General features: G+C 40.3%; 1 protein-coding gene across 6 annotated transcripts in view; it reads left to right on the top strand.

The window, feature by feature from the left end:
- Nucleotides 1–6153: 6153 nt before the first annotated feature.
- Nucleotides 6154–20088, top strand: part of Ccdc88a (coiled-coil domain containing 88A) — a 156471-nt gene continuing 142536 nt past the window's right edge. For all 6 annotated transcript variants that reach the window (XR_005286720.1, XM_038341121.1, XM_038341122.1 and 3 more), the window contains exons 1-2: nucleotides 6154–6567; nucleotides 6663–6763. Coding sequence is in view for 5 of the 6 variants with exons in the window: in XM_038341121.1 (XP_038197049.1) it covers nucleotides 6505–6567; nucleotides 6663–6763 (164 nt within the window). In the remaining variant the exon portion in view is untranslated. The remainder of the gene's footprint in view (nucleotides 6568–6662; nucleotides 6764–20088) is intronic.

Genomic DNA, 20088 nt, shown 5'->3' on the forward strand with positions numbered 1-20088 from the left:
TCAGCAAAATTTTAGACCTTCCTCCTTTCAAGTCTAAGCAGGAGAACCGATGGAGCCCAGCTGTCTAAGATGAGATCCCATTTCCAAACAAAACAAAACAAAAAATACACATACTTTGGTAGTTTGAATGTAATTGGCTCCCATAATCTCATAGGGAGTGGCACTATTAGGAGGTGTGACTTTGCCGGAGTAGGTATGGCCTTGTTGAAGGAAGTGTATCACTACAGGGTTGGGCTTTGAGGTCTCAGTTCCTAAGCCCAGGCTCGGTGGCACACAGCTCTTTCCTGATGCCTGCAGATGAAGCTGTAGAACTCTCAGCTCCATCTCTAGTACCACGTCTGCCTGCATGCTGCCATGTTCCTCATCATGATGATAATGGACGGGGCTAGGAGTCTGAAACCATAAGCCACTGCCTCGGTGAAATGAGTTGCCCTTAAGTGTTGTCATGGTTATGGTGTCTCTTCGCCGCAATAGAAACTACAACTAAGACACATACGAAAACGAAGAATAATGTGGGTGTTGAGAAGCATAATTCTATTACATACTGACTTGAGAAAAATAAAAGATTACTTGACGCCTATGTATGCATTTAAGATTTCGTTTGGAAAAACTTGTACAGACTTGGGTAAAGGCTTTCTTGAGGGATTCTCTTTTATGAATTCAATGTCCTGGGGCAAATAGTTTAGTCCTTAAAAATTGCTTGAAGCAATACATCTCTAGCTAATGTTTCTCCAGGGTCATTAGCTAATTACAAGAGCTGCCAGAAGCTGCTTGCTATGAACTTCTTATGATATGGACCTTAAATGTCCCCCAAAGACCTATGTGCTGGAGGACTGGCAGCCAGTGTATGTTGCTTTTAAAACCTAGGGCCCGTGAGAGGGATCAGCAAGTGAGGGTGCTTTCAGGCAAGACTGCCAACTTAAATTCTAGCTCTAGGGCTCATATGGTGGAAGGAGAGAACCCACTTCTACAAGTTATCCCCCCCCACATCTACTCCTAACACAAAATAAAAGATTTTTTGAGGGGCTGGGGTAGGGAGGGTTTGAGACACAGTCTCTCTGCAGCCTGTAACTCACTATGTAGAGCAGGAGATCAGGCTGGCCTCAAACTCATAGAAATCTGCCTGCCTCTGCCTCTCCCTCTGGGGTGCTGGGATTAAGGACATGTGCCTTGTAAAATTAAAAAGTTTTAAATAGAGAGAGATTGGAACCTTCAGGAAATGAGAACTTATGGGAAAAGCAGGGTCCTGTGCCCTAGGAGGGGCTATGGTGCCCTGGGGACTTTCTTCCTCTGTTTTTGTGCCTAACCCTGAGGCGATTAATTTGCTTTCCCTTGTTCTCCCCCATCATAATGTTCAGCCCCCACTAAGACCTCAGAACAATAGAACGAAGCAACCATGGACTGAATCCTCTGAGCTTATGAGCAAAAGTAAGCTTTTCTTCATTTTTAGTGTATTGTCTCGGGTATTTTTTTTTATTTTTGAGATAAGGTTTTTCTATATAACCCAAGAGAGTCTGGGCTTTACTACGTAGCCCAGTCTGGTATTGATTTGATGATCTTCTGGCCTCAGGCTAATTATTGGGAATTTAAACTGGTCAGCTGAATTGAGAGAAGACGTTTTGGTCTACTAAATGGAGGTGCCCATCTCTGAGAGGGTGACTCTAGATTTAGGAGGCACAGAAAAGCAAAGCAGAGTCACTTAGGAGAAGGGCATGTGCCATTCACTTGCCAGACACGTGTCCTTCAGAGCAAGTTACAGAAATAAAGTGGGGATTACTTACCATGCAGCCACAAAAGGTGAGTGCTCCAATTGCCTGTGGTAGAAGAGGTGACATTGCCTGTCATGGAGAGGTGACAGTTGAATCTCAGAGGATGGATAGGATTTGCCTGGCTGACAGGCAGTCTGAAGCGGGTGTCATGGCACCGTTGCATGGATTATATTGAATTGGAGACAGTTTACTTCGGAGCACAGAATTGGGGCTTTGGGGAAGTACATCTGATACCTGATAGAAAGAAGGACCCCACCTTTCTTCTCTGTCATTTCTTGTTTTAGCAATCAGTTCATTGGTCTAAGCAGATGTACAGCACGCTATGAAAACAGTATCCCCTCTTTACAACTGAGAGAACTATGCCCAAAGAAATTAGACAGTGTGGTTGATTTTGATCTTTCTCTTTCAACACTGTGTTGGATAGTTATGACCATATCGCACATATGTTATTAGTTGAGCCTCAAAACTTATTTCTTCCATTGAGGGGCTCTTGAAAAAGTCTATGAGAGATCGGATTTCTCCTTTTCCTTTCCCTGTCCTTCTGCCTTTCTTCTGTCTTCTCTTTCCCTATTTCTTCTCGCTCTCTCTCCTATCCCTATCTCTTGATCACTTCCTCTCTTTCTTTCCTTGGCAGGTCATAATAGGCTACCCAAGATTGCCATAAACTCACTTTTGGACTCAAGTGATCTCGCTGCCGCAACCACTCAGGCAGTGGAGACTAAAGACATAGCTACCATGCCAATATGGAGAGCGGATATGCTGCTGATATAAACATTCTTTTCAGGAGGCAATGACTTATTCTGTTTTAGAGAACTGTATTGAGATATAGTTTATATCCTACACAATTAACTCATTTAAGGTCTACAATTCAGTGACTTTTAAACATACTTACACAGTTATATGTCTATTACTGAAATCGATTTTCTGATATTTAATTTTCTCAGAAGAAACCATGTGCCTTCCCTCTTAGACATCCCCTTTCCAGCCCGGGGCAGCCACTAATCTTTTGTGGGACTCTACAGTGCTTTGTCTTATGAGCATTTGCATAAAGGGACTCATACACTATGTTGTCCTTTGTGCCTGGCTCCTCACTTAACACAGCCCTCTAGGTTCATCCAGGACGTAGCATCTCTCACTACCTCATATTGTTTATTTACAAGAGAGTTGGGTTCCATTCTTATATTCCCTTTTCAATGGACATTTCAGATATTTCTACTCTGTGGTGGGTGTTAAATAACAGTACCATTTTACTGTCTATAAATGTGGTCATTTCTCCAAATCTGTACTTAAAATATTTGTCCCCAAGGAGGTTGGTTGGAGGTTAAGTCTGTTACTTCCTGTAGTATATATCAAAATACATACTGGTTTTGATAGGTAGGGGAGCTCCTGGTATACACCTTGTGTTATAGATATGTAAAATGTGGTGGGACTCAGTTATACTATGTAGGATGGACCTTTCTGTAATGACTTCTCAATGGCGCACTCCAACCATTTGTACTGAAGAGACCTGATCAAGTAACTAAGACTCTAACCACATGAAGTTTTTTCTCATGTCTTTTCCTGTTAGATTCACTATTTTGAGAAAGGATAGATGGGAACATGTCTTCAAAATACAAAACTGAAGAACATTAAGGAAGTCTTTACAAATATCTTCCTAATTAAAAGGAGGATAGAAAAGTTTTGAATCTAATTGTACAGGACGTTGTAATTCAAAGACCCTTAAACGGTGCATAATGCACCATCCCTCTTCTGCCAGACAGAGAAGTTTCCTGATTGCACTCTTGAGATATTATAAAGCATTTCTAAGGCCGCTGTTAAACTAAAGAATGGTAAATTGCGAGGTTTTCAAATAAGTTCCTGCAGACCTCAGTCTGGTCTAAAGTTTCCTGTTTTTACAATTAACTCCTCATGTTTCTTTGTTGAAGTGTGTGTGTGTGTGTGTGTGTGTGTGTGTGTGTGTAACCTAAAGATAGACCAGGAAGCATCTGGCCCCTCTGGTTCCAGAGGGGAATCCAGACTTTAGTGCAGGATAGGTTGGACACTTCATGGGTTTTCTCTTTTAAGTGAGGCAGCTCAGCCTGTCTTAGAAGAACCCAAGTATAGGTAGGGATACTTTCGCATCATCAGGCTTCTGAGGAATTATGAAGAGAAGTCAAAATGTCGGGCGTTGGTACTCCTGAAAGTTATGCCTCCATCTTGGTGCCAACTCTCCCGCTACATCTCGCTTGCCAAATAAAGAACTGTGATTAAGAACGAGTCAGCAAGAACAAAAGGAAAAGATTGCTTGCAACCAGGATGACTCAAGATCTGTGTATAGGCCAGGGAAATTCAAGGCTGTGTTCTGTACCACATGAATGCATGCTAATTTGAATTAAGATGATTTTTGGAAGGGTGTTTATTTCCAGATTCTCCAAAAGCAAGGTATTCTTCCTGGAACTGAACTCAAGTAAAAGCTGCAATATTTCAAGCATTTGGTAAAGATTTTGTGTTTGGGGGAATAATGATGAAAAGACCACCTCTCACAGTAGCAAAGCATTTACTGTGAACTGCCACTTTATTGAAACTTATTGCTTTTCTGCTTTACATAGGAAGACAACGAAGTACAGAAGGACTCAGTAATGTGTCTAGCTTCACACAGGTCCTTCAGGCTCCCAGGAATTGTGCTGATTAATCCAGTACATGATAAAGCATTTTTTTACTGATATTAAAATATAAGGGCTGGAGAGATAGCCCAGCAGTTAAGAGCACTGGCTGCTCATGCAGAGGACTAGGGTTTGATTCCCAGCACCCACATAATGGATCAGAGCCCCTCTAACCCGTTTCAGGGGATCTGATGCCCTGTTCTGACCTACACAGGGACCAAGCATGTATGTGGCCAACAGACATACATAAAAGGCTAATCATTCATACAATAAAAGTAAAGTAAAGACACAAATACAAATATGAAAATAGATACAAATGTATGCATCATTAAAACAATAAGAGTAGTCAAAGTAGATGAGTACATGTAAACACCATGCTAACACGGAATGCACTGTAAAACTCACAATACTATATTGCTTTGAAAAAAAAAGTGTTTTATACTCCATTTTATCCTGGGTATAACTTGGATATGAGAAGGAATAATGTTTGGACGTTAGGAAGAATAACATCTAATTTGCTAGGTTATTTTGATGCGCCCACTAGTGCATAACATAAATGATTTTTGACAAATGTTTGTCACACAGCTTGGATGACTTCCAAATATTTTGTCTTGTGGCTCTTAGTTTTGGATATTTTCCGATGACCAACCAATCCAAAAACAATGCCCGATCACGGTAGCAGCCGCCAGGAAATGCCCTGTTGAAAGGCAGCTTCGATGAATCAAAAGCCTGTATTTCACTCGAACTTTGAAGACTATTCTTGTTTAGAGGACAGACTTTTATTTTCTTTGTTTTTTTTTTTGGGGGGGGGGGGACAAAATCAATCCCCTCTTCTGCCCTCCCAGGATGTGCCTTTGCTTTTTGCTGCAGTTTTCCAATTCCTTTTCTCCGGCGAGAATTCCTGTTTAACAGAGCAAATCAAAGTGTCCGAAAGAGGATGTCTGCATCCATCCTGTTTAAAAAGAGATGGGTTTCGTTCCCTTTCCTTCGCACATCAAAGAAGGCACTCCGGGAGGAAATAAACCATAATTAGGCATGAGCGAGCAAGCAGGCAGACCCCCTTCCTCAGCCTAGCCCATCCCCGCCCCCTGGGCCCTGGCAACCGTCCGGGGCGCGGGCGCGACGCGGTCCATCGCCGCAGCTGCAGCCCCTCGCCCGCGCGCGCGCCCGCGCGCGCGCCCCAACACGCCGCCAGAACCTGGGCGGCGGCGGGCCGGCCGGGGGCGCGCTCTCGGGGGCGCGCTCATGCAGCGGTTTTCTTCTCCCACAATCCAGAGGCAGAGGCGCGGAGGGCGGGGAGTCGGCGGAAGGATATCGGCGCGGAGGGAGCGGCGCGCTCGCCCGGCCGGCGGCGGGCGCGGGTGTGCTGCGGCACTGCGGTTCTGAGGCCGTTACCCCTGCTCCTCCAGAGGGCGGCGGAGGAGGCTGGAGCGCGGCGGCGGCGGCGGAGCGCCCGGGCGTCGCTGAGGCACCGGAGGCTGGCGGGGCTCCCGCGGCCGGACGGTCAGGGACACGCAGCGGAGCCCTCGGTCCCGGGCAGGGCAAGGGGGCTGAGGCGAGCGCGAGCCCGCGGAGGGATGGTGAGCGCCCGGCGAGGGGCGAGCCGCGCCTGAGAAGGCGAGGGCAGGCTGCGGGCGGACGCTCCCGGTGCCCGTGCCCGCCGGCCGCTGAAACGCCCAGAGCCGCTCGCCCAGGGCCAGCCCGACGGTCCCGCAACCTCCGTGGCGCGCGCGATTCATCGGCGGCCGCTGCGCTGAACGGCTCCCTCCGGGAGCGGGGCCACCTTGACGGGCTTTTTGTCTCGTGCCCCGGCCGCTCTTCGCGTCCTCCTCCTCCAGATGCCTTTCTTCTGCCCCTCCTCTCCGGGTGCAGACACTGCCAGCGCCGGCTGCGGCTCCGCGCGGGATTTGGTCTCGTTTCCCCTGGGGGGTTTTGAGGAGCGAGAGTCCTTCCCCCTCTTCGATGGGATTTTCCTGCCTTGCCGAAATGGACTTTCATTGATTTCGTCTTACTTCTACGTTTAGTGACCAATTCCCTAGGCGTTTTTGTGGCACTTCCCTTTTTCCTCCCCGCCCGAATATATAATCTGTAAAATGGAGAACGAAATCTTTACTCCCCTTCTGGAGCAGTTCATGACCAGCCCTTTGGTCACTTGGGTAAGTAGGATGTCTTTATTGTGTATTTTGCTGTGTTATTTGCGGCTGCAGAGATGGAGGTGGGCGTTAACGTCGTGATAATCCTTGTGTTCTAGGTTAAAACGTTTGGACCTCTGGCTGCAGGAAATGGGACCAACCTGGATGAATATGTGGCTTTGGTGGATGGGGTATTCTTGAACCAGGTCATGCTCCAAATGTAAGTGTTTTCTTCTTTTCTCGCTAACTTATTTTCTGTGAAAAATAACATACTTTGAACTTAGATTTCACGTCTTAAACCCTTAATTTGGTTCTTTGGCCAGAAAAAAAAAAAATCAGGTGGTTTAATTGGATCTTGGAAGGAGTGCTCATCCTGCTTATTAGCCAAGTAGTTATAGCTCCTGAAATTGAGAAACAATCTTTCACTCTGCCAGTCCTGTCTGTATTGTCATTTATTGTCTGAAGTGCTGAAACTCAAGCCACGTTGTATTGGTAAAATGACGGAGACAGAGAAATCTTGTCTACTAAAGGAAAAAGACTTAACTGTGAAGTTACGTGCAAAGGCGTGTTTTCATTAACCTTTTAAATCTAAGAATAAATGATTCAAAAATGGAAACTGGTGAAGTAACATTTCAGTAGTGAAAAATTCAATTAACATTGCTGATTGGTCAAGAAGACTTCTGTAGCCAGCAATTTAAATATCTAAGTTTGATTAGGTGACTTGCCGTGTTATTGATGAGATTTGGGGAATTATTTAAAGATATTTTGAGGTTTATGTAAATAACTGAAGTCATGATAGCTGGGTTAATTAAGTCTTTTGTTTGTCATGTTGAGTTTCTGCTAAGAAGAAATGTGGCTTTTGAGATGGAAATTGAGTGTTGGAAGCATATTAGTACTAGATCCGAGAAGTCAGAGTGACTCCATTTTATCGCTATGGTGTGGTAGCACAGGTGCACTGTGAGCACGTCAGTGGTTAGCGTTGCTGGCATTACAGCTGAGTTTGGACACTTCTTTCTGAAGAGTCTCATTACAAGAGTAATCTTGCAACTTTTGATTTGAAGATATTTCTGTCTTATATATGTGAAAATTGATGAAGTATCAAAACTTGTTATTTAAACTCATATTCTATTAATTTTGCACATGTCAGTTCTGTATTTTTTCTGGAAATTATTTTTCTTTCTAGATTTGTGCTGGTTAGTTTTTTTGTCATCTTGACACAAGGGTCATCAGGGAGAAAAGGACCTCAGTTGAGATTTTAAACGACTTTGTCATTTTCGCATGTAGGCAAGTCTCTGGGGCATTTTCTTGGTTGCTTGAGGTGGGATGGCCCACCCCACTACTGGCAGTGCCATCCCTCAGCAGGTGGTCAGTTGTATGAGAAAGGTTTGAGGGGGACAGTGAATACATTTCTTCATGGTCTGTGCTTCGGTTCCTACCTCCAGCTCCTGCCGTGATGTTTTCAGTCATGAACTGTTACCTGGAAGGAAGAGGAAATAAACCCGTTCCTCCCCAAGCTACTTTTGGTCATGTGTTTAGCACAGCAGTAGACAGCTAAGAAGGATGAGTGTAGAATTCAAATGCATAAGCCTATTCCAGTGCTAACCTCAGTGTCCTCAGAGATTCCTGTGCTATTTTTCATGTATGTGTGACCCTACAGGAAATATTGCTGTTTTTATACCTTTTCCAAGAAAAGAAAAGAACATTTGTGTGCAGGCACTTAGATATGTGAGTTAACTAAAAATGTATGTATATTTCTTTCTTAGAAAGGAAAAACGAGTGTAGTCATTTTCAGGATCAGCATGGTCTTAGCAGATATTTATGAAATTACTTTTTGTTGGAAGTAGCCTACCATTTCCTAAGCAGAATGATAGAGTTCTGTAATACTATTTTAGGAATGGAGGCCATTATAATAGATAATCAGTTTCCCTTATGTCTCTTTATCTGCTTAATTTTAGGGAGGAAAATTGGAATTTTGTGTGCTGAAATCCTACCAGAAATAGGAAAATACATTATTTTTTCACCTTAAGGTTTTTTATTTAATATTTTTGTTTTATAGTACTTGGTTGAAGAGTTAAAAACATGGTAGCTGCTTTCACTTTGAGTTCACATTCATTTAAAAAATACATATTTTGAAAATAGTGATGTTCCAAAAGAATAGTTACCAGGTTCTCCCTAGCGCCTTGGGAGGGGACTAGCTGCTTTCCAAACCTCAGATCTACTTCTGTGTTTTCAGTTCCACCTCTCAGTTTCTCTAAGTGATTTTTAGTGTCCTAATTCTGTTCTGAATGACCTATATAAGGGAAATAAAAGGAAAAGAACTATTCTTTGCTTTCTTGAAAGAATAGTTTATTAAAATTTGGTCAACACAAGTATATTTAAGCGGTAGAGCAACAAAATACCTTATTACTATTTTGTGTATTTATTTTTAGGTACAGAGTCTTATTTTTCCCTAGCTATATAGATCAGGCTGGTCTGGAACTCTTGGAGAGTCACCTGCCTCTGCCTTACAGGTTCTGGGATTAAACGCATGTCTCACCACAATACATTATTTTTATGAACTATATTTTGCCAATGGTTAGAAAATGTGCTACCTAGTTTATTCAGTTGGCTGCATGACTTAATGAACTCTATTAAAGTACCACTTGAAACCCTGTGCCATGAAAGGATAGTTAACCTAAAGATGAACCTTAATTAAAAACATTTCTAGATTACATTTGGTTATAGAATTTGTGAGCAAGAATCTTTTGTAAATGAAATGGTGTATTTTTCTTGTGTTCTTTATACTTGAGGTTTATTGAGCTTGGATCTGTGGGTTTCATTTTTATCAAATTTGGAAAAAAATGAAGGCATTGTTTCTTTAAATATAGTGTGTGTGTGTGTGTGTGTGTGTGTGTGTGTATGTGTGTGTACGTGTACTTGAACTTACTTGTCTTTCCTTCTTTTGGAAGCCCAGTTATATGTATATTAAGTTCCTAGATGTGTTTTAAAGCTTATTGAGAGGTTCATGGGTGTGTTTTTGTTGTTTTTTTTCTTTGATTTTGACTAGTCTGTTGTGGTATCTGTGAATATTTTCTATTATGTTTACTCCTACCCAGCATGTATTTCATTTTAGACATAGTTTGCTCTGTAGAAAACTTGCCATTATACCTTCCTTGTTCAGGTTTTTCAGTTTTATCTCTTTAGATTCTTAAGCATAGGATATAGTTATAATTGTCTTATTGCCCATATATACTAATTGTGTCATTTCATTTAGTTGGTTTTGATTGAGTTTTCTCCTCAGTATGAATTATGTTTCTTTGTATCCTGGTGATTTTTATTTGATGTCAAATATTTGAAATTCTATCTTCTTGTTGGATATTGGGTAGTTTATTATTCCACAAAATATAGATATTTTGAGCTTTATTCTGGGATGTATTTATGTTACTCAGAAACAGTTTTATCTTTTCAGAATTTGCATTTAATTAATTGATTGATTATTTTGGGACAGGGTCTCTTTATGTGGCCCTGACTTTCCTAGAACTTACTGAATAGACCAGGCTTGTCTTATAGAGATCTGCCTGCCTCTGCCTCCCAAGTACTGGAATCAAAAGTGAACACATCCATAGTGGCTATAAGTTTGTTAAGCAGTACCTTTTTGTACTACTGAGTCAAAACTCTTCCAAGTACAGTAATTTGGTGGGAACAGTAACTGTGTTGTTACCTGAAATAATTCTTTTTGGTTCTTTCAGTGACTTTGCATAGTTTCTTCACACTTACAGGTACTGACAGCTCAGCAAAAGTCTGTAGGGATATCCTCTGCAATTTTTTTCTTGTTTAGCTCTCTTCTCTGTGATATTCTTCATGAATATTTTGCTGCATTATCTCCGGGCTTCATTCCGTCTACTCAGCTCAGGAATACTACTGTACAACCTAGGTTCCCTCCTCTCTGTTCACAGACTGGAGATCATCTAGGCAGTAAGATGTGACTGTTGTTGGGTTCAGGCTTGGTGCCCATCTATCGAGGATCATGGATTTTGTTGTCCAGTATCTTGAAAAATACTTTCTATGTTTTGTCTTCCCCCTGGTGCCCAATTGTCTCAGGCAGGTGGGCACATTTGGTTCTTATTGTCAGGAAGTAGAAATCAGCTTATATACTTTAATGATATTTTTGCTCTTACTGCTTTCATATGGAATAAAGATTTTTTGTTTATTTGTTTGGGTTTTGATTTTTTGTTTTGTTTTGTTTTCCGAAAGTGTTTCTCTGTAGCTTTGGAGCCTGTCCTGGAACTCGCTTTGTAAAACAGACTTACCTCAAACTCACAGAGATGTGCTTGTCTCTGCCTCCCGAGTGCTGGGATCAAGGGTGTGCACCACCACCGCCTGGCTCAGGATATAGATTTTTATTAGAGGAGACTTACTTTTTCATTCATAGTATTTGCTAAGAATAAGAATGTTTATTATGTCAGTGATGCTGGTGTTACCAGTGTGGACCCAGACCCTGAAAATGAGAAGGTGACTGCTTTGTGACGTTTTCTATTGACTTTGTTGTAGAATTTTGTCCTTTGTTCAGTGATGTGGAATTCATTGTATTTAGAGCTAAATCTTGGATTTCGTTGAGTAGCTCCTAGAATCAAAGAATGTCAGAGCCTGTGACACAGCATTAGCCATCTTTACAGGAGGGAGAGCTCTGCAGAACTCTGGAATGATAAGCCAGCTACTGACTATGCTTCAGGGCATTTTCCTACTTTAACTGAGGGAAATAGTTTTTTTTCCCATGACGCTTACTAGACATAAGACTTGATATCAATAAAGTAGAAACCCTCTTCTGTGTTGTATCTCCCATGCGGGAAAGTGGTCTGAATGACAGGCTGTGGTTTTGCACGTACTGTAATCAGCAGTGCTTGCAGTTTGGTGTTCAGTGACTTTCAGGGTAATGTCCAGCATATTGAGAATTTGTTCATTGCCCTGCTCTAGACTGATGTCTTCAAGAGCAGTATGTAGTGACTGATGGTTCTCTGTGTAACTAATCCTAAACTTGAAGAAATTATGAGAACTAGAGAAGAATAGGGTGATTAGTTACATATGGACATACATTTAAGTGTTTCACCGAGAATTATCTTTGTAATGTTAAGTATGAGAAACATCCTTACAGGATAAATGGAACTTAAGACTTTCTTAACTGTTTTTTCAGAAAGATATGTGTTGACTTTCCTTTAGGCTCTATGAAACAGTTTGATACTGAGTAATAGTTTCAAATTTAAAAATAATATTTGAGATTTTATTAGGACATTTAATTTATCAGTAACAAACAATTTGTTTTTATATTGGTGTGATATAAAGACAGAAATTATAGTTTTAAGATTTAAGGTGTATACTTGTTATTTTAATAAAATAGTTAACCAGTTGTTGATATTCGAAAATAATCTTTCTCACCTGGCAGTGGTGGCGCATGCCTTTAATCCCAGCACTCGGGAGGCAGAGGCAGGCGGATCTTTGTGAGTTCGAGGCCAGCCTGGTCTACACGAGCTCGTTCCAAGACAGGTACCAAAAACTACAGAGAAACCCTGTCTTGAAAATCCAAAAAAAAGAAGGAAAATAATCTTTCTCATTTCTGATTTTACTTCTATGCTTTCTTCATCCATATAATGATATTTTAATAATTTATAAAGTAGGTTAATGAAGGTTATCTGCCCCTAATATTTGTGGAACCTAGGAAAGACATTCATTTATAATAGGTATAAATACTAAGAGACTATAAGACAATCTAGCAAATGGTTAAATGTATTTTAGCATTTTACCATGATTGTGTGTGTGTATATGTGTATGTGTATATATATATATGTATATATATCATTATAATATCTTTAAAAGGTTTACATTTATAATTAGTAAAATTTAGAATTTATAAACTGACCATTCACAGTAGAGCATGAATGAGCACAGACTCCTTTCATCGTTCCAGGCTCCTCTGTTACCACAGAGGTTTCATGGAAAGACATGCCAAGTGTGTCCAATTCAGGCTCTTAGAATCACTTCTCCAAATTGCTGCTCCTTTGCATTTATCTGTAGTGCATTCCATCCTAAGCATAGACTTGGGGGGAGGTTACAAGTGTCATCTGCAAGAGAGGAGTTGGTATGTATCATCTTGTTTATATGCACTTCTTATTTAGTGGAAGTAAGTGTGTGGCCCAGTGAGGCCAAGAGTGGAAGTCAGAACAGAAATGTTTTGCCAGTTTCTAGATATAGTACTGGGTGAGATGGATGAAGGGATGGTTTATTCAAAGGTAATTTCATTAAGTGGGTAGTTACTGACTGCTGTCTGCTAGGTCATGGGATATGCTCATTTCTCTACCAATAAAGTCTTTTATGCTAAGTGATAGAAGTAGGATCTTGATACAGTGTTGGCCTAAAGAGGGAAGTGGTGTTTTACATGGAAGAACTTTTGTAGGTCTAGGAATGTGGTTAGGTAATACAAGTACTTGCCTAGTGTGTAAAGTCCCTGAGCTTGAGTCACAGCCCTGCGGGGGGGGGGGGCATTTTAAGGAGGACATAACTGAACAGGAGTCATAAACAGTGGAAGAACAGAAGGAAAGACATTTTAAACATATACAGTAAACAACAAGCATGAAGATGTAAATAAAAGTGGTAAAATTGATAGACTTGAGGGAAATGGAAAAATTGGCAAAACTATTTATTGGTGAGAGGTCACAAAGGGAGTTAAAGATGAATATAAGTAGTTAGGGCAGGCCCATTGAAAGTTTGGAAATCACATATTCATGTAAGAAGAGCCAGTCAGCATGGTTGGTTAAGCAATAATCTTTAGCTGCTCAGGAACTGGCAAAAACATCTGTAAAATTTATTTATTTATTTTTTTAGACATAAAGCTTTATTAAGGAGAGAGGGGGAGAGGGAGAGAGAGAGAAAAAAAGAGAAAGAGAAAGAGGGGGGCGCGTGTGCACACGCAAAAGGGGGGCAGTGAGAAGAGAGAGAGAGAAGAGAAAAGATTCAGGATGACTCCAAGAGACCAGAGGTCGCTGGGAGTGGGCGTGGAAAGGGTGTAAAATTTATTTATAATTGGAAGTACAGGATAAAAGAAAATATATTACAGATTCTAAAGTGAGTGAATTCTTTTTGGAATATATTTTATTTTTGGTTAGCATACATCATGGATTTTTGTCTTTGTTAGGGTTTCTGTTGCTGCAACAAAACACCATGACCAAAAAGCAAGTTGGGGAGGAACACTTCATTACTGAAGGGATTCAGCACAGGAACTCAAACAGGAAAGGATCCAGGAGGCAGGAGTTGATGCAGAGGTCATGGAGGGGTGCTGCTTACTGGCTTGCTCCTCATGGCTTACTCAGCCTGCTTTCTCATGGAATCCAGGACCAGCTGCCCAGGGATGGCACCACCCACCATGGGCTGGGCCTTCCCCTCTTGATCAGTAAATGAGAAAATGCCTTACAGCTGGATCTCAAGAAGGCATTTCCTCAGCTGAGGCTTCTTCCTCTGATGACTCTAGCTTGTGTCATATTGACACTCAAAACCACCCAGCCCACCTTTCTTAGAGAACCCAGGACTATCAATCAGCCAAGGGATGGCACCACCCACGATGGGCTGGGGCTGGGCCTTCCCCCATTGGTCACTAAATGAGGAAATGCCTACAGCAGGATCTCGAGGAGGCATGTCCTCAGCTGAGGCTCCTTCCTCCGTTGACTCTAGTATGTGTCACATTGACACTCAAAACCACCCAGTACAGTTTCATTATATTATTTTATGAATGATAAGTCAAAATAATTGTACTTTGTTAATATTTTCTTTCCTGCTATACTTCGTCATCCTCTCACCATCCCTCCTTTTTGTCTTTCTGCAGTTAGTTTTCCAGTAGTTGAATTCTTTAGTAGTAGTGTGTGAGCGCTGAGGAGGAGAAGCAGACGGCATCAGAGGGCGGCTGGTAGTCTAGAGCAGAGCTCAAACTTTTCCACTTATGACCTCTTTGCACTTGAGAAATTTTTCCATAAGTTTAGCTGTATAGAACAGGTATACAAGTCAAGCATAAATATACAAATCACGAATAAATCATTTATTTTAAAGCAATTCTTTGATATTCATATAACTATCATTTATTAAAAACAAAAGCAAATTCACGTACTAAAGATAAAGATATGTTTACTTTTACATAAAGAGTTAAGTCTTGGCTGAATACTTGATACTGTAGGATGTAAAGCATCTTTAGCATTTTTCAGAGATGATCATTATGTTAATAGGGCCATTAGAAATTCTGATTTTTAATCCCAAGCCAAAATTTATTGTCATTGAGCAGCTTTTTTTAAAGAATGAAACTTGACTTAGCAATTTTAAAAATCAAATACTCTAACATAATACCATATAAAAATACACAAATTTGATACATTCTAAAGAGTGATCACAGGAAAATATTAATAGTATTTGTTTCCCATAATTAAGCCATCATTGGTTCCTTAAGAGTAGAAAACATTCAGAACGCTGACATTTATGGCACACAATAGTCTTGAATCTGAACCAAGATGTTTTAGCAATGTGTTCATTGGCTTGGCATGGTGTGATGACTTGCACAGCGCAGCGTATGTGTAACGCCTAGAGTCAAGGCTGAAGTGAAGTTTCATGGCCCAGCAGGTAAGTGCTGCCAGATACTTCTTGGTTTCATTACACATTTTACTTTGAATTAAGTTTTGGATGCTGTATATTCAGAAACCTTTCACAGTTGCCAGATATTTTTTACCCTATATTTAGTTATGTGACTTCCCTATGGGATTGTAACCCACATTCTTAAGAAACTGGATTTAGGAAACATTTTTTTCAGTTTCTTACAAAACTAAACTTTGTCTTACCATATGAAATAGCAATCCACTGATTGGCTGATGGCTCCTTGGCCTGGAGAGGGAGGGAGGGGGGGTATGGGTGGAGGGGAGCGGAGGGAAGGGGAAGGAGGAGGGGAGGAGATGGAAATTTTTAAATATAAAAAAAAAACCATGAAAAAAAAAGAAATAGCAATCCACTCATAGGAATTTGTCCCAATGAGGTGAAAACTTGGGTTTTAAAGATAGCATAAAAATATTTATAGGACCTTTATTCTTAGTGTCCCCAAACTGAAAGCAAACATGATATCCTTTAAAAAAAATAAATGTATAAACTGCTATATCCATGCAGTGGAATACTGTCAATAATTTGTAAACCCAAACAGGGTTGTAACTCACAGTTTAATAATTTGGGACTAGATGTTGTAGTAAGAATAAAGGACGAATAGGTTTTTAAAGAAATAAAATGAAAGGGAATAGAAAATTGAAGTTTGGGGGACTTGGAGAATTTGAAATTTGATTAGTGATGAAGGCCAGAATTTAGACAGTTGCTAACAGGTATATAAATTGACTAGTGTAGAGATAACCGAAGTTGAGAAGGAACTAAATTCATTATTCTTTATGAAGCCGATGATCTCTTGGTTACCACTAGAGGTAGAAATGACTATGAATTCAAAATTAAAGTAGAAAACAAGGCAGTAATTGGCTGATTTATCAGTGCTCTTAATAATGATTTTGTATTAAAAAAAACTGCTAATATACAGAGAAAGTATAATCTTTCTCTGTTTGGTTTTGAGCCTAGCCTTTAATGGCCGAGTCATCATTTCAGCCTATAATCTTTATATTGAAAAATAAAAATTTGTAAACTATCTTAGTAATGCTTCATAAAAATGTGTTAATGTTACCATGTGACTGATTTTCCTAATAAAGGCTACAGAAGAAGTTAAAATTCACTACATCATTGGCAACATTACCAGTCCCCTACCGTGGACACTGAGAGGTGCTGGGTCTTAGTCGTTTATTAAGACATGGGTTATTTACAGAGAATGAAGGATAAAGAAGTACAGAAATACATTTTTACAAAGTCTGGTTAAAAGAATGAATGAACTGTAATAAAATGCCAGATTATAGATAGTTGGAGTAGATTAGTGAGCCCTGATATTTGCAAGGTATGTTTGACCGTGGAAGTGTGGATACTCATGGAAACCAATATATGAAAGAATTTAGATTTGAATCAGTCCTTGAAGGATAACTGGATTTTGATAATTATAGACAAGAGAAGGTTGTTTTACATATATATGCATAAAATGAGAATAAACTAGATTATGGCAAATTAGAAAATTAGCATAATTTGGGTTGTATATGACAGACATTTGAGAACCTTTTGCTGTTTCTTAATAGGGGATTAAAATATTCTTTTGGAAAATCATTTCAGCCTTAATTTACATAATTAGGTTCGGTGTGTGATTTAGGATATACATTTGATATTTAGTATACAACTTCATGTAATCTAATTGAACATGTACCCTACTGTTAAATACTGAAGATACATCAGTATATCAGTACATTTTAAATTGTAATAGTGCTCAAAAGCTAAGGAGGCGGGCAGGTAAGAGCAAATAAGAAGGATGGGTGATGATGTGATGGTTGTGGCCAGGTCCTAGATCAGATTAGGCTATGCAGCTGTAACATGAACGGTCTGGGCCTGCTTGTTGGGGTTTCTGTCCCTCCCGGTTCCCCACAGCCGGCAAGCCCCAAAGAAATAACACAGAGATCTCTATAAGTTACAAAGCTGATTGGCCCATTAGCTCTAGCCTCTCACTGGCTAACTCTCACATCTTGATTAACCCATTTTTCTGATCTATGTTAGCCATGTGGCTCAGTACATTTTTTTTCAGTTGTGCAGATCACATTCTGCTTCTTCGGTGGTCTGGGCAGGAGTGGGAGGAATCAACTTCCTCCTTCCCAGAATTCTCCTGTTCTCATTACTCATTACATCATTTCTACTTCCTGTCTGGTTTTCCTGCCTATACTTTCTGCCTGGCCAATCAGCGTTTTATTTAAAACATGATTGACAGATTACAGACAATTCTCCTGCACCATGCAGCTGGAGAAGAACACACAGGTTAAGAGCCTTGTCAGATGTGTAAAAGACAGTATGAAAGATGATACTAACACTGAAGTGGGGCAGTTTTTTTTAAGGTATGTATCTACAGGAGAAAATGTTCATTTTAAAGAGAATGGGTTAGCTTGCCTTTATTTTTATTACTTGCACCTAAAAACATTTAAATATATTAAAACGTCAGTGTACATAGTTTTGTTTGAGAAGATTTAGTAGCTGTATGTCTTAGTCAGTGTTCTATTGCCGTCAAGAGACACTGACCATAGCAACTCTTATAAAGGAAAACATTTATATGGACTTGCCTACAGTTTGAGAGATTTATTTTAGTCTGTTATTCTCATGGCAGACAGACATGATAACTGAGAGTTCTACACATCCAGCTGCAAAGGCAACAAGGAAAGAAGAAACACTGGGTCTGGCTTGAGCTTTTGAAACTTCAAAGCCCACCCCCAGTGACATTCTTCCTTCAAGGCCACGACTGCCCCCAAAAGCTCACACCTGCTAATCCCTGTTAAGTAGCACCACACTTTCTAATGACCAAGCATTCAGATCTTTGGAGGAGACCATTCCTAATCATTGTATATTTGCACATTTGTTTAAATTTTCCTTACTGATAAAAGTGCATATTTCACTTTCGAATTCATTTAGTGAATAAGAATTTTCAGGTTGTGTTATTCCAGTTATTCTTTAGGATGTTGGAGTACTTTTCACATGGGTGCTGAGCCTTAAACTCAGATGATCAGGCTTGTATTGTTGGTCAGCAAACACTGTTATCTGATGAGCCATCTTCCAAACCCAATTCATATTTTAGTTAGCTACTAGTGATCTTTGTGCAATACTTCTAAATAATTGTGAAGGTTTAAAGTTGTATCTGTGCTAAGAAGTGTTAAGCACCTTTTCAGAGTTAGGGCAGTACTAATTTCAGCAAATTTTACTATTAAAATAATCATATAATCACTCTGCTTTATAATTATTCTATCAACCGTAAGATGTATAGTTGATTGGTTGTTGTTTTCAGAGAAGGTATCACTGTGGAGCTCTGGCTGGTCTGGAGCTGGTAAGAAATCTGCCTGCTTCTGCCTCTTGAGTGCTAGGATTAAAGTGTACACTACCACACCCAGCCCATAATTGTTTTTGAGTTATATTCTGGAAGAAAATTCTGATCTTATTTGTAACATGAGAGCCTGCTTGTTGGGGTTTCTGTCCCACCAGCTTCCTGCAATCAAGTCCCAAAGAAAAATCAAGTTCCAAAAAAATCACACAGAGTTCTATATTAATGATTAACTAATTGGCCCATTAGCTCAAGCTTCTTATTAACTCTTATAATGTATATTAACCCATTATTCTTATATATGTTAGACACATGGCTCAGTACCTTTTTCAGCCGGGTAGGTCACATCCTGCTTCTTCGGTGTCTGGACAGGACTGCAGAGAGAGCTTCCTTCTTCCCAGAATACTGTTCTCATTGCCCGCCTCTACTTCCAGTCTGGTTGACCCACTTATACTTCTTGCCTGGTTACTGGCCAATCAGCGTTTATTTAAAACAAAATTGTCCTACACCACTTACTTGCATAGTTAACCAGAGGGTTGTGTTGTTGTTTTTCTGCAATGGAGAAATTTCGGTACTTAATATTAAAACTTCTAAAAAGCTGGGCATGGTGGTATATTCCTGTAGTATCAATGCTTGGGATGCTGAGGCAAGATCTCTAGGTTGCAATTAGTCTAGGTTACAGGGTAACTTTGAAGCCAACATGGGCTACAAACTCTGTCTGGAAAAACCCAATCCTGTCCCCTCTTCCAGGCATAGTCCAGGCTGGCCTCCAACTCATGATCTTCCTGCCTGTCTCCAGTAGTTTGCTTACTGTCAGGTGCTACCATAGTCAGCACATTTAAAAAAAAGAAAGAAAGTGTTTGGGTTTGTGTCTATGCCTTGTGTGAATTCCCTCAGAGGCCAGAAGTGTGACTTGGATTATTTGGAACTGTAGTTACTGACAATAAGTTGTGACCTGCTCTGTGTCATCTGCAAGAACAGTACATGCTCTTAAACTCTTGGGGCATTTTCCAGCCTACTTTTTTTTTTTTTGGTTTTTCGAGACAGGGTTTCCCTGTAGTTTCTAGAGCCTGTCCTGGAACTAGCTCTTGTAGACTAGGCTGGTCTCGAACTCACAGAGATCCGCCTGCCTCTGCCTCCCGAGTGCTGGGATTAAAGGCGTGCGCCACCACCGCCCGGCCAGCCTACTTTTTTAAATACTGTGTGCAACAGTATTGGTTGTCCTCAGCTCATTTGGACATATTCTAAATCTTCTACCACTTACAAACTAGTGTCTCACTTTCTCTTGTAGTGTTCTTTCTCTTGTAGACTCTGCTACAAGTTTGTTTCTGTATGTGTACCTTTCTTCTAACCTGAGTTTCAGTAGATCATAACTTTGCAGTCTTGCTCTTGTTTGTCTGGACCTTTTTGCTTTATGCTTTACTATTTTTATTGTATTTATTGTTTTTTGCCTGTCTTTACCAGGACTTAAATAAATATCTTTTATCTTGTCTTAAATTGGTGGCCTTATAATAAAATGCTTAGTATTAATCCATTTGAAGTTTGTTTTACTGGTATGT

This window comes from Arvicola amphibius, chromosome 1 (genome assembly GCF_903992535.2).
Source record: "Arvicola amphibius chromosome 1, mArvAmp1.2, whole genome shotgun sequence".
NCBI classification, from domain to species: Eukaryota; Metazoa; Chordata; class Mammalia; order Rodentia; family Cricetidae; genus Arvicola; species Arvicola amphibius.